The following is a 12,464-nucleotide window of genomic DNA, read 5'->3' on the forward strand; positions in this document are numbered from 1 at the left end:
CTCTGCACGATGGGTCTCAGCTCTGGAAATCAACCTTCCATGCGCTCCTGATTTCTCACCTTCTCCATCACCTCGTCCTAATCACTGGTGGAGTTTCTAATCCTCCTCCCGCAGGCACAACCCCCATCATCCGCTACCGTCCACTATCCAACATACTTTATAGTCACTTAGGTTGAATAAAGACCTAGGTCCAGCAAGATCAACCTTTCTCCACCAACTGTACCTTTTGTCACTAAATTATCTATAACCCGCAATGTTAAGTGTACTGAGGAAATCATCCAGCCCTTTTTTCAAAGCTGTCATAGTGTCTGCCGTTACTACCTCTTGTGGTCGGCATTCCACAGTCTGACTGCTGTAACTGTAAAGAACCCTTTCCTATATAGCTACTAAAATCTACCCCGCAGTTGTGAGAGAAGGACTAGGATAAGGACAGAATTTACTGTTTGCAGTCACTGACAGCTAGCAGATATGTTGAAAACTACGCTACAAAGTTACAAAAGTAACATTTTGAGGAAGTTAATAACATTTTCCGTCAGCAAGTGGCGCTAGCAACCGTACAGACACTGCGGCCTCCTGCTGCAGGACCAATGAAAGCTTTTTTTTAATCTTTTTGTCCTTGAATTAATTCACAACAAAATCTGGGAAAATCACAGAGAGCGGAAAAGTGGAGGCCTCTAATCCGCTAATCTCCAGCGCTGCGCAGGGGGTGCATTAACTGCAGAGTACGAGATTAGTCCCACTGTATCCACAAGGCCTTGCTAATGAGTGGGGAGCAGTGCATTATGGGAAGGACAGGATCATTATAAACCTGTTATTCTCACAGTGCGGGGGGGGGGGGGGGGGGCTGAATATAACGAGATAAACAACAAGCCCCGCTTACTGAGCTCCACAATATCTGTATATGCAGACTGAAGCACAGAGGATTTCAGGAGAGACGGGTGCAGATCAAACAGTAAGGCTGTGTGCACACGATGCAGATTTGCAGCGGATCCGCAGCGGATTTTACCGCACAGAAACGTTGCATATCCGCATTGTGATGTACAGTAGCCTTAAAATCAATGAAAAAAAAAAAAAAAAAAACGCTGTGCAGACGCTGCAGATTTTTCCGCGCGGTTTTCCTGCGGTACAAAATCCGCAGCATGTTACTTCTTTTGTGCGGTTTTCCATCTCCCCTGTCACCAAATCTGCACTGGGAAAACTGCAAGAAAACCCGCATGAAAAATGGAATAAATCCGCAGGAAAAATGCAGGTCATTTGACCTGCGGATTTTTTCCATTCTGCGCAGAAAAATCCGCAGGGCCAAAAAGTACGTGTGCACTCAGCCTAAGAAGGTAACAGATACATGAAGCAAATTGGGCAGGATCCCCAGGCACACAGAGGATTTTAGTAGAAGTGTGCTGATTATGTAAGGAGATGTTTAGTGGAACAAGAAGGGTGTCCAGCAGCACAGAGCATTTCAGGAGAGAACTGCGCTGAACTTCCGGAGGCTCTCAGTGACCTTTGCGATGAGCTTCTCACTCTTCAGACCAGGAAATATGAGGAAAATCGCTGCAGAGACAGAAACTGTGAACTTTGCCCAGGAGAAGACTGACATCAGAGAAATCTTCCCTGTAACCAGTTGAGCAGGAAAAGCTTAAAAAAAACAAAAAAAAAAAACACAACATGTGAGCAAGTGGCAAGCGGCCTCCATGACAGGAGACCTTTACCCTGCGCCACAAAGGCGATATCTGTCCCTCGCCGATAGGACGCAGGCAGCGGTCTCCATGATGGGAGACCTTTACCCTACGCCACAAAGGCGATATCTGTCCCTCGCCGATAGGACGCAGGCAGCGGTCTCCATGATGGGAGACCTTTATCCTACGCCAGAAAGGCGATATCTGTCCTTCGCCGATAGGACGCAGGCAGCGGCCTCCATGACAGGAGACCTTTACCCTGCGCCACAAAGGCGATATCTGTCCCTCGCCGATAGGACGCAGGCAGCGGTCTCCATGATGGGAGACCTTTACCCTACGCCACAAAGGCGATATCTGTCCCTCGCCGATAGGACGCAGGCAGCGGTCTCCATGATGGGAGACCTTTATCCTACGCCAGAAAGGCGATATCTGTCCTTCGCCGATAGGACGCAGGCAGCGGCCTCCATGACAGGAGACCTTTACCCTGCGCCACAAAGGCGATATCTGTCCGTCGCCGATAGGACGCAGGCAGCAGCCTCCATGACAGGAGACCTTTACCCTGCGCCACAAAGGCGATATCTGTCCCTCGCCGATAGGACGCAGGCAGCAGCCTCCATGATGGGAGACCTTTACCCTGCGCCAAAAAGGCGATCTGTCCCTCGCCGATAGGACGCAGGCAGTGGCCTCCATGACAGGAGACCTTTACCCTGCGCCACAAAGGCGATATCGGTCCCCCGCCGATAGGACGCAGGCAGCAGCCTCCATGATGGGAGACCTTTACCCTACGCCAAAAAGGCGATATCTGTCCCTCGCCGATAGGACGCAGGCAGTGGCCTCCATGACAGGAGACCTCTACCCGGGCCCCGAAAGGCGATATCTGTCCCTCGCCGATAGGACACATTTATCCTGAGCAATCAGTATAAACGAGGGACGTCGCATGCATACTCGACCGACATTACCATGCTCAAAACAGTCATGACAGAAATGTGAGTTTACACCGCCATATGCAAAAAAGCGATAAATCCTGCACCATTTCTACAGATGATCATCTGCCATCTTCGAACAATTACCCATGTGAAGAGATATGCGGCACACTGCAAGCGCTTGTCAAAACGGCACGCGCTAATAAGAAATCCCGGGAATTCCAGGCAGCCGAGAGGATATTTGGGACAATTCAGCCCGCTGATCCTCCGCTTCCTGGACGGCGGGGTTTTCGGGAAGGCCCACACAGCAGACTTGGCCGGGATCCACGTTTCCTGGCTGACTGCCCAAAGCTGCAGTCATCAGCAGATCAGTCACCGTCATCCTGCTTCCGACACCATCAGTAACGCCACGGAGCAGCGCTGGTTGCTTGGAAACAGTGGCGGAGCTGCGGAAGTGGAACAGAAACATTCCTGACCCGACCAATGGGATAAACGCACGACTATCAGCACACAGATAGGAGCCAAGATGGCCTCTGACAACTGCTGGAGGGGCAGTAATAGTAATGATTATGGCAGTCAGTTGGTTGTCCTACATATAGATAAGAGGACTACTGACAATTGGGGGGAGACACGATAACCACCCTAGAATTCGCGTGTGACCCTTGCCCCCTAGATAGGTGCCAACTTATCAATCCGTGCCAGCGGGTCACAGGACGGAAATCCGCAACACATCGGCTCCACATATGACTTCATTACTGAAGAAAACGATCCCCAACCACCGAGTATCCTCTCGACAGACTCGGCTCAGACCAGGAGCCACACCAAAATGACCTGACCACTCCCATCATCCGGCCATCCAGGAACACACAAGCGGCATAGAGAGGAAATGGTCACAATCTGACTGGGGGGCTGCGCATGGCTCACTCGGTGGTTATCAGACATTTACTGCCCGTGACAATGAGGCAGGAACTCATCCGCTACCATCAACGATGTCCATGATCCAACCGCCCACAGCACCAAAACTATGCTTTAAAGCGGGAAAACGCCAGAGACATGGAGTAAACGTTCGCCAATCCTAAAGCTTTTGAACAGCAGCACAGATGATGTAAGGAACACGGTCTACCAGAGGCAAAACCATTACAATTCACAAATGGTACATGTTTAAACCTATGGTGGTCAAGGTGTCAAGAAAAGAAGCAGATATCGTCCGTGGCGAGTACTGATAATCGTTCATACCGCAGACGCCATGCTGATGGATTTGCGCCACGACAACTTCCCCGCTGGTAACTTTGGATCATGAGCCTCAACAGCATCGTTAAGTGGTTACCAAGATCAACCAATCAAAGCACAGCATTCACTTTACCTCAGCAGTTGCATGGTGATTGGATGCTATGAGTAACAGGGCAGTTCTTGATAACTGATTTTTTTTACATGCTGGGAGTTGTAGTTTTTCCTATCATACTCTCGAACCTTGAGCACCCCATACTACTGAGCATCGAGCACATGGCTCTTCCTCAGGGTGATCATTCACAGAAGTAATATTTCCCCCTGCATGCACCAATCTCTGGTCAGCAGTAGGACAACTCCAGTTTGTAAATTTTGATGCTACATCGGGGTACGACCCCTGGACAGGTTCAGGGAAGCTGGGGGATAATATCACATCGACCACATGGGCATCACCTGCTTTACCAGACTGAGGGCCACACATCCTTGTCCTCAGCATCATTCAGTGGTCAGAGAAAGCTGGAGAATATTCTGATTGCAGCGACGAGGTGGCCATTGTATGAAAACACCACCACACCCAGCCCAAAAGGCATGAAACACCTTTGCACAATGGAGACATTAAATCCTGCAAAATGTGTAACAGGAGACAATGATGGTGCCGTTCATCATCACATTCTGGCACAGGTACTGAGAGGGTGACTGTACGATGGCCAAGTACTATGGGGACATACGAGGGACACACAAAGGGGCAACTGTACGAGGGTGACTGTATGAGGACCGGGTACTGGGGAAGACATACAATGGAGCGACTGTAGGAGGGTCAGGTTCTGAGAGGGTGACTGCACGAGGACCGGGTACTGGGGTGGACATACAATGAAGCGAATGTAGGATGCTCAGGTACTGAGAGGGTCACTACATGAGGACTGGGTACTAGGGTGGACATACAATGGAGCGACTGTAGGAGGGTCAGGTACTGAGAGGGTGACTGCACGAGGACCGGGTACTGGGGTGGACATACAATGAAGCGAATGTAGGAGGCTCAGGTACTGAGAGGGTGACTATGAGGACTGGGTACTAGGGTGGACATACAATGGAGCGACTGTAGGAGGGTCAGGTACTGAGAGGGTGACTGCACGAGGACCGGGTACTGGGGTGGACATACAATGAAGCGAATGTAGGAGGCTCAGGTACTGAGAGGGTGACTGTATGAGGACTGGGTACTAGGGTGGACATACAATGGAGCGACTGTAGGAGGGTCAGGTACTGAGAGGGTGACTGCACGAGGACCGGGTACTGGGGTGGACATACAATGAAGCGAAAGTAGGAGGCTCAGGTACTGAGAGGGTGACTGTACAAGGACCGGGTACTGAGGAAGACATGCAATGGAGTGACTGTAGGAGGGCTCAGGTACTGAGAAGGTGACTGTACAAGGACCGGGTACTGGGGAAGACATACAGGGTGGGCCATTTATATGGATACACCTAAATAAAATGGGAATGGTTGGTGACCCATATCGGCACACTGAATTTGCAGAATGGGCAAAACAAAAATTGGAACAGGACCCTCAGTTTACACAGAACATTATGTTCAGTGATGAGGCAAACTTTTTTTGGGTGGGCCATTTATATGGATACACCTAAATAAAATGGGAATGGTGAGAGTTTTCTTGCGTAGGGTGTCTTGAACTGAAATCTGCTGCAAAGACCCGGGTACTGCGTTCACCAGACATCAACACAATTTCTATCCGCTCGTCACGTGTTAACCTCTGCGACATGTCAATGGCTGTAAACAAAGAGAAACTTGTAAATAACTCATGAAAGAATAAAATTACGTTAAAACCCAAGCACACCACTGTTTTTCTTGTGACGTTCTCAAAAAGTTTGATGTGTCACATGACCCTCTTCCCAATGGAAAAAATAAAGTTGGATCCAAAATGGCAACTTCATAATGACCGTCATGGTCACCACTCATCTTTAAAACTTTTTCCCCCTCCCATATACTAAGTTGCCACAAACAGGAAGTTGATATCACCAACCATTTCCATTTTGCTTAGGGAATGGCCCACCCTGTACAATGGAGTGACTGTAGGAGAGTCAGGTACTAAAAGGGCGACTGTACGAGGACTGGGTACTGATGGAGGGAAAGGTGGGAGGTCACACACTATATCGTCAGAGCTGCAGACCCAAAGAGGTGCATGGCCGGATGGTAGATGTACAAGGCTGTGGAGCACAGGACAACGGAGCCACCATACACAGCTGGACGAAACATTACTGTAACCGGCACCCCACACACTGAGTCCATCAGAGGGCACGGAGCCAGGCCAGAGGATGCCAGCTGCCCGCAGTCCACAATGAAAAGGAACATCATCTGTGCCCAGTAAACCTATTGTATGTTAAGGCCACAGATCATTACTGTGATAGTGGAAAATATGAGCTAGCAGCCACCTGCTGACAGAGTCCAGAATTGTACAATTTGGCAGCAGAGAACCTCATAATCAGCAGCGTCCTCGCCCCACCACAATGACACCATATACAGCCACATGAGGTGCCTTTTCTCTGGATTTCTTCCCGTGTTGTTGCTGACGTATCCGAGAAATTTTGCGTGCGAGACGATCTGTGGTGTAAAGATGGCGCATGATCGGCAGTGTCACACCTACAAGCCTTTCTATAACTATCTCTGGAATCGATCATTTCTTGTCTCAGCAATTAAAAGTGACAGTCAGCGGCGTGAATCTACTGACGTGCAATGCCACACACCATCATTATACGCAGACACTAACAACATGCAGTGACCAACTCCCTGGGGACAGGGGGCGACAGAAAACATGGCAGCTCCATTCTTCACTATGGATCTGCGCCAAGTCAGGGACTGTACCTGCAGGGTGAAGAATAGGGGACAAGTGTGTCCATCAATGGCAGTTCTAGCATCTTTTCATGAACCAGGCTGCTCAGGTTGAACACAGCTCATCACTTATGTCCACCATTTTCTTACTGTTAAAAGCAGAAAACCAAAGTGACGTGGACAAGGCAAAGGGTAAAATACAAAGCTGCTCCCCCTCTCCCGCCCGCAGGACTACGAGCCGCAGTTTATCGGATTTGGGCCTAATTCCACATGACATGAGCGGTTAATGACTTTCCCCATATCGATGTCCAGTGTAAGCCGCTTTCCCAGCCCCAGATATTGCTGTGAGCAGTAATTACCCGTCCGATCGCCCGTCCTGACCCGCAAGTGGCAGATTCTGTCCAGAAGTTGTGTCACTTTCCCTTATTTCTGGAAAGACACACACATAAATGGCAAATAAATGGCTGGCAGCCTGTGTGATTCTGACCTGACAGCATGAAGCATCCCGGGTGTTACAGCAAGGAAATCATAGCGCGGCACCCACATCCCATAATACAACACTGACTATGCCAACCCAAGCCTGGCAGCTGCACCAACTGCTACACATGGCAGCACTCACTGGCGCCGTGCCGAGACTGTCTCCATGGCGACAGCATCTGGCTGCACCTTACAACGCCAAAAACATGGGCCAGACCTGAACCCACAGTGGCCGACAAATCTGACAACCCAGAAACGGCACAAAGTGGGGGAAGCCTGTACCCCAGTGAAGCAGCAGCGCTTTCCCACACCACCATTGTCAGAGTAATGGCTGATACCAGAGAGCAGCAGCTCACGCTCCATTAAACACAAAGGAACCCATTTCCGCTGACGAGCTTGTATCTGCCTCCCGCCTCGGTGAGCTTGCCAAGATCGCAGGTTGATGATCGCTCAGCGGCGAGGTGACAGGTACATGACATTTACATTTGTTGCTTCGTTGAGTTTTTCGCATTGAAGCAGAAAAAAAATAAAAATAAGGACGGTGGAACGTCTGCAACAAATCACAGAGAATGTGCGGAGACTGCGACCATCTGCTGGAAACCGCGGGAGAAAAGAGCAGTGGCGAAGAGCGAGGCTTTGATACCGGACAACCTCTTCTAGTGATCATCTCTAAGTGACGAGATCTCCTGAGGGGAACAAGCAAAAAAATCAGCGGCGCCCATCAGTGGATCAACATCCGCTGCAGAATCAAAGACCTCCATGATGAAATGAGCAGTGGGGGGGGGGGGGATACCTCTATATGGGGACCCCGATATAACACTGTTATGAGTCATTACCATTCTCCATGTCTCCACTTGTCATCAATGAACAAATAAGAGGAAGAAACCTTCCTTACTTTGCCACCTCATAACTAAGGGTTTGTTTCACTGCATCTGTGTAAGACGTGCATCAGCACTAAATGATTCCATCCTGATGGTTTGTCACAATGTATCACTTAGGAGTCCAAGATGCTTATATCAGGTGTAAACTGCGTACACTGTAACAATCCTTAGGTAGAATAAGGGTTCATTAGCACACTTCCCATGGGGTATTGTGTCTCCTCAATGAGAACCAGAACCCACAAAGATAAAGATACGCCATATTTTGTGGATGCGTTTGGGCACTCACATGACTGTCGATCAGTCACCAGTGTCTGGCGGTATACTGGTTCTGGATTAGCACCAATATGGCGGGTTCCAGCCCCACTACAGATAAAGCTCCATCACCTGTTACTATAGAGCTCCTCCCCTAATGCCACTATGCTGGAGACCCCCGGCGTGGAGGAGCAGGAATTTTGTGGGGATGGTGAACTAATACCACCAAAACAAGAATGTCAGGTTCAGCCGAAAGTCACAACACGAGGGAGAGCAAATCCAATATGGCAGCCAGAGGAGCCACCGGCTGTACTGCCCACATGGTTCAACGAGGCCGCTCTGGTAATGTCTCCAGGGACGCGGCGGCGGCGATGACACAGTTCACTCACTGCCATCACCAGGATCACAAATACAGAAGTGAGAACGATTTGCATCAAGTGACAGGTGGGTGAGGAAAGCGGGCGAACCACGAACCCTCCCCCATCATAGCCACCATTATTGGGACTCCTGGGGCAGTCACCCAGCTCTTCGAGGGTCCATTCATCACTATTAACCCATTTATCCCCAGATAAGCATTGCGCTCCTGTCCATTACAGTTAACCCATTTATCCCCAGATAAGCATTGCGGTCCTGTCCATTACAGTTAACCCATCTATCCCTGGATGATAAATGCCAGAGTCCTATCCATCGCTGTTTACCCCCAGATGATAAGTGTAGCTTTCGTCCATTACCATTAACCCATTTATCCCTGGATAAGTGTTGCAGTCCCCGTCCATCACTATTAACCCATTTATCTCCGGATGATAAGCGCCATAGCAGTGTCCATCACTATTGACCTGTTAATCCCCAGATGATAAGCCTCTCTGTCCTGTCCATTAGGCCATTTATCCCCAAGTGATGAGTGTGTTTGTCCCGTCCATTACTATTTAACCCATTTATCTCCTGATGATAAGCGCCATGGCCGTGTCCATCACTATTTACCCATTTATCCCCAGACAATAAGTGTCGCTGTCCCGTGCATTGGAATTAACCCATTTATCCCTGGATAATAAGGGTGTGTGCACACGCTGCGGATTGATCCGCGCGGATTTTGCAAAATCTGCAGGTAAATCCGCAGGTCAAAAGACCTGCTGTTTATCTGCGGATTACCCTGCAGTTTATCACCTCTACAATGGAGGAGATGGTAAACCGCAGCGGAATCCGCAGAAAGAATGACATGTCAATTCTTTCTGCGGATTAGAAACCGCAGCAAATCCGCAAGGAAAATTCTGCAGCATCTGCACTGCGGTTTCCATTTTCCATAGGATATTATGGTACTGTAGGGCCGGATCCGCAGCAGAATCCGCAACGTGTGCACTAACCTTTAGAGTCTCTGCCCCGTACATCACTATTATACAGGAGACCAATTATGTCAAATAGACAAGACACAGGATTCTGCAGCAACCATGAGGCCGAAGACACAAAGAGGAGGCCCCCCACCCACCTCCCATACCTGAGACATCTGAGGCCTGAAATTGATATCCTTGAGGTCAATGGATCCCGGTGACAGGTTATGGAGTAGCTGGCACAGAAGGACGCCATCCCGAAGAGCTTGAGCCAAGTCAAAGACCACCGCAGAGGGCCACACCACCCGGTGGTCCGGAGGCAACACTTTACAGTCTATGAGCCAGCGGCCGCACTGCCGCCACTCTTCCATTCTGCCAGCACAATACCTCCAGGGCTAGATCACACAAACAGACACTGCATGGTCAGGATGCAGTCTATGCACGGGGGGCACTGTGTAGCTGGGGGTGTATTATGAGCACTTAGTAAATTAGAGGAAATTGTATATTTGGTGTCAGGGGGCACGCTACCCCGGGCGCAGGCTGTCGGGGGGGGCACGCTACCCCAGGCGCAGGGGCACGCCACCACGGGCGCAGGGTGTCAGGGGCACGCCACCACGGGCGCAGGGTGTCAGGGGCACGCCACCACGGGCGCAGGGTGTCAGGGGCACGCCACCACGGGCGCAGGGGCACGCCACCACGGGCGCAGGGGCACGCCACCACGGGCGCAGGGTGTCAGGGGCACGCCACCACGGGCGCAGGGTGTCAGGGGCACGCCACCACGGGCGCAGGGTGTCAGGGGCACGCCACCACGGGCGCAGGGTGTCAGGGGCACGCCACCACGGGCGCAGGGTGTCAGGGGCACGCCACCACGGGCGCAGGGTGTCAGGGGCACGCCACCACGGGCGCAGGGTGTCAGGGGCACGCCACCACGGGCGCAGGGTGTCAGGGGCACGCTACCACGGGCGCAGGGTGTCAGGGGCACGCTACCACGGGCGCAGGGTGTCAGGGGCACGCTACCACGGGCGCAGGGTGTCAGGGGCACGCTACCACGGGCGCAGGGTGTCAGGGGCACGCTACCACGGGCGCAGGGTGTCAGGGGCACGCTACCACGGGCGCAGGGTGTCAGGGGCACGCCACCACGGGCGCAGAGCGTCAGGGCCACGCTACCCCGGGTGTCAGGGTGTATCCTGGGTGTCGGGCTGTACTGTCGGTGTTCCGGGGTCCTTGGCTCCCTTGGTGTCGGCTCACGGTCTTCTATTGCCGGCAGGACTCTGCTCCCGGTTCCCGCATTGTCTGCACAGTACGGCAGCCCGTCCCGGCTCTTCTCTACCGGAGCTCTCAGCTCTGATTCAATGCGCGACCTCGCGGACAGGCCAGGAGCGCGCACACTGAGAAAAGGGCGGGGAGAACTAGATGGGCGGGGCCAGAGCTGAACGGTCAGTGCAGGAGGAGGAGCCAGGAGATCGGGAGGAGAAGAGGCCAAGAGACCGAGCCGCCAACCGGCCACAAATGCCAGGACAGTCTGCAAGAATGGGGGTTTTTTTGCCGTTCATACAAAAAAAAAAAAAATGTGGTGTCGGCGATTTTTTTTTTTTTTTTTGGAGACTGAAGAAACGTATACAGATAATTTTGACTGTACCTATCAACATTTTAGAGTTCACAGCAACTCCTGTCATATCAGGAGAGACGGTGTAATGAAACCTGGCACGCACATGGTTCACTTGTCCGTGATCAGTACATCAATTTCACAAACGTTTCCGTTGTATCTTGACTTTCTTCAGTGTACTGTACATGAATTACTATATGATAATGATCAAAAGAATTATTGGAAATAATAATACATTTTATTTCTATAGCGCCGACATATTCCGCAGCACTTTACATTTCAGAGGGGATTTGTACAGACAATAGACATTACAGCATAACAATAATCACATACAGTAGATTATAACAAATACCAAGAGGAGTGAGGGCCCTGCTCGCAAGCTTACAGTCTATGAGGAAAGAGGTAGACACGAAAGGTGGGTGGTAACAGTTGCCCTGATTGTATGGACCAGCCATAATGTTAAGTGTGTAACAGTACAGACACAGAGGGCTAATGGATGCATAAAGCATGTGGGAACATGATGCTGGGAACCTGGTCATGGTAAAACTTTTGGCTCTGCCACACAGGGATAGGTTAGGTTAATGTGTTGAGGCGATAGGCCAGTCTGAATAAATGCGTTTTCAGGGCACGCTTAAAATTGTGGGGATTGGGGATTAATCGTATTGACCTGGGAAGTACATTCCAAAGAATTGGCGCAGCACGTGTATAGTCATGGAGATGGGAGTGGGAGGTTCTGATTATTGAGGATGCTAACCTCAGGTCATCAGCAGAACGGAGGGCGTGGGTAGGGTGGTATACTGAAACAAGGGAGGAGATGTAGGGTGGTGCTGAGCCATTGAGGGCTTTGTGGGTGAGGGTAATAAGTTTATACTGAACTCTGGAGTGGATGGGTAGCCAGTGTAATGACTGGCACAAGGTAGAGGCATCGGTGTAACGATTGGCGAGGAATATGATCCTGGCTGCAGCATTCAAGACAGATTGGAGAGGGGAGAGTTTGGTAAGAGGGAGACCGATTAGAAGAGAGTTACAATAGTCGAGACGAGAATGAATAAGAGAAACAGTAAGAGTTTTTGCAGAGTCAAAAGTAAGAAAAGGTCGAATTCTAGAAATGTTTTTGAGGTGCAGATGACAAGAGCGAGCCAGTGATCGAATGTGGGGGGCAAAGGAAAGCTCGGAGTCAAGTATGACCCCAAGACAACAGGCATGTTGCTGGGGAGTAATAGTGGAACCACACACGGAAATGGCAATGTCGGGTATAGGTA

General features: G+C 50.7%; 1 protein-coding gene across 10 annotated transcripts in view; it reads right to left on the bottom strand.

The window, feature by feature from the left end:
- The window catches only part of VAV2 (vav guanine nucleotide exchange factor 2), a 68,723-nt gene extending 57,734 nt beyond the window's left edge, over positions 1-10,989 (bottom strand). For 5 of the 10 annotated variants that reach the window (XM_073559123.1, XM_073559103.1, XM_073559085.1 and 2 more), the window contains exon 1: positions 9,764-10,988. In XM_073559123.1, the coding sequence (XP_073415224.1) occupies positions 9,764-9,967 (204 nt within the window). In that variant the 5' untranslated portion in view covers positions 9,968-10,988. Of the gene's footprint in view, positions 1-9,763 lie in introns of all 10 variants that reach the window. The other 5 variants (XM_073559131.1, XM_073559112.1, XM_073559140.1 and 2 more) reach the window with 3 other exon arrangements.
- Positions 10,990-12,464: the final 1,475 nt, after the last annotated feature.

This window comes from Dendrobates tinctorius, unplaced genomic scaffold, assembly GCF_039654945.1.
Source record: "Dendrobates tinctorius isolate UK_male_01 unplaced genomic scaffold, ASM3965494v1 ptg000013l, whole genome shotgun sequence".
Classification (NCBI taxonomy): Eukaryota; Metazoa; Chordata; class Amphibia; order Anura; family Dendrobatidae; genus Dendrobates; species Dendrobates tinctorius.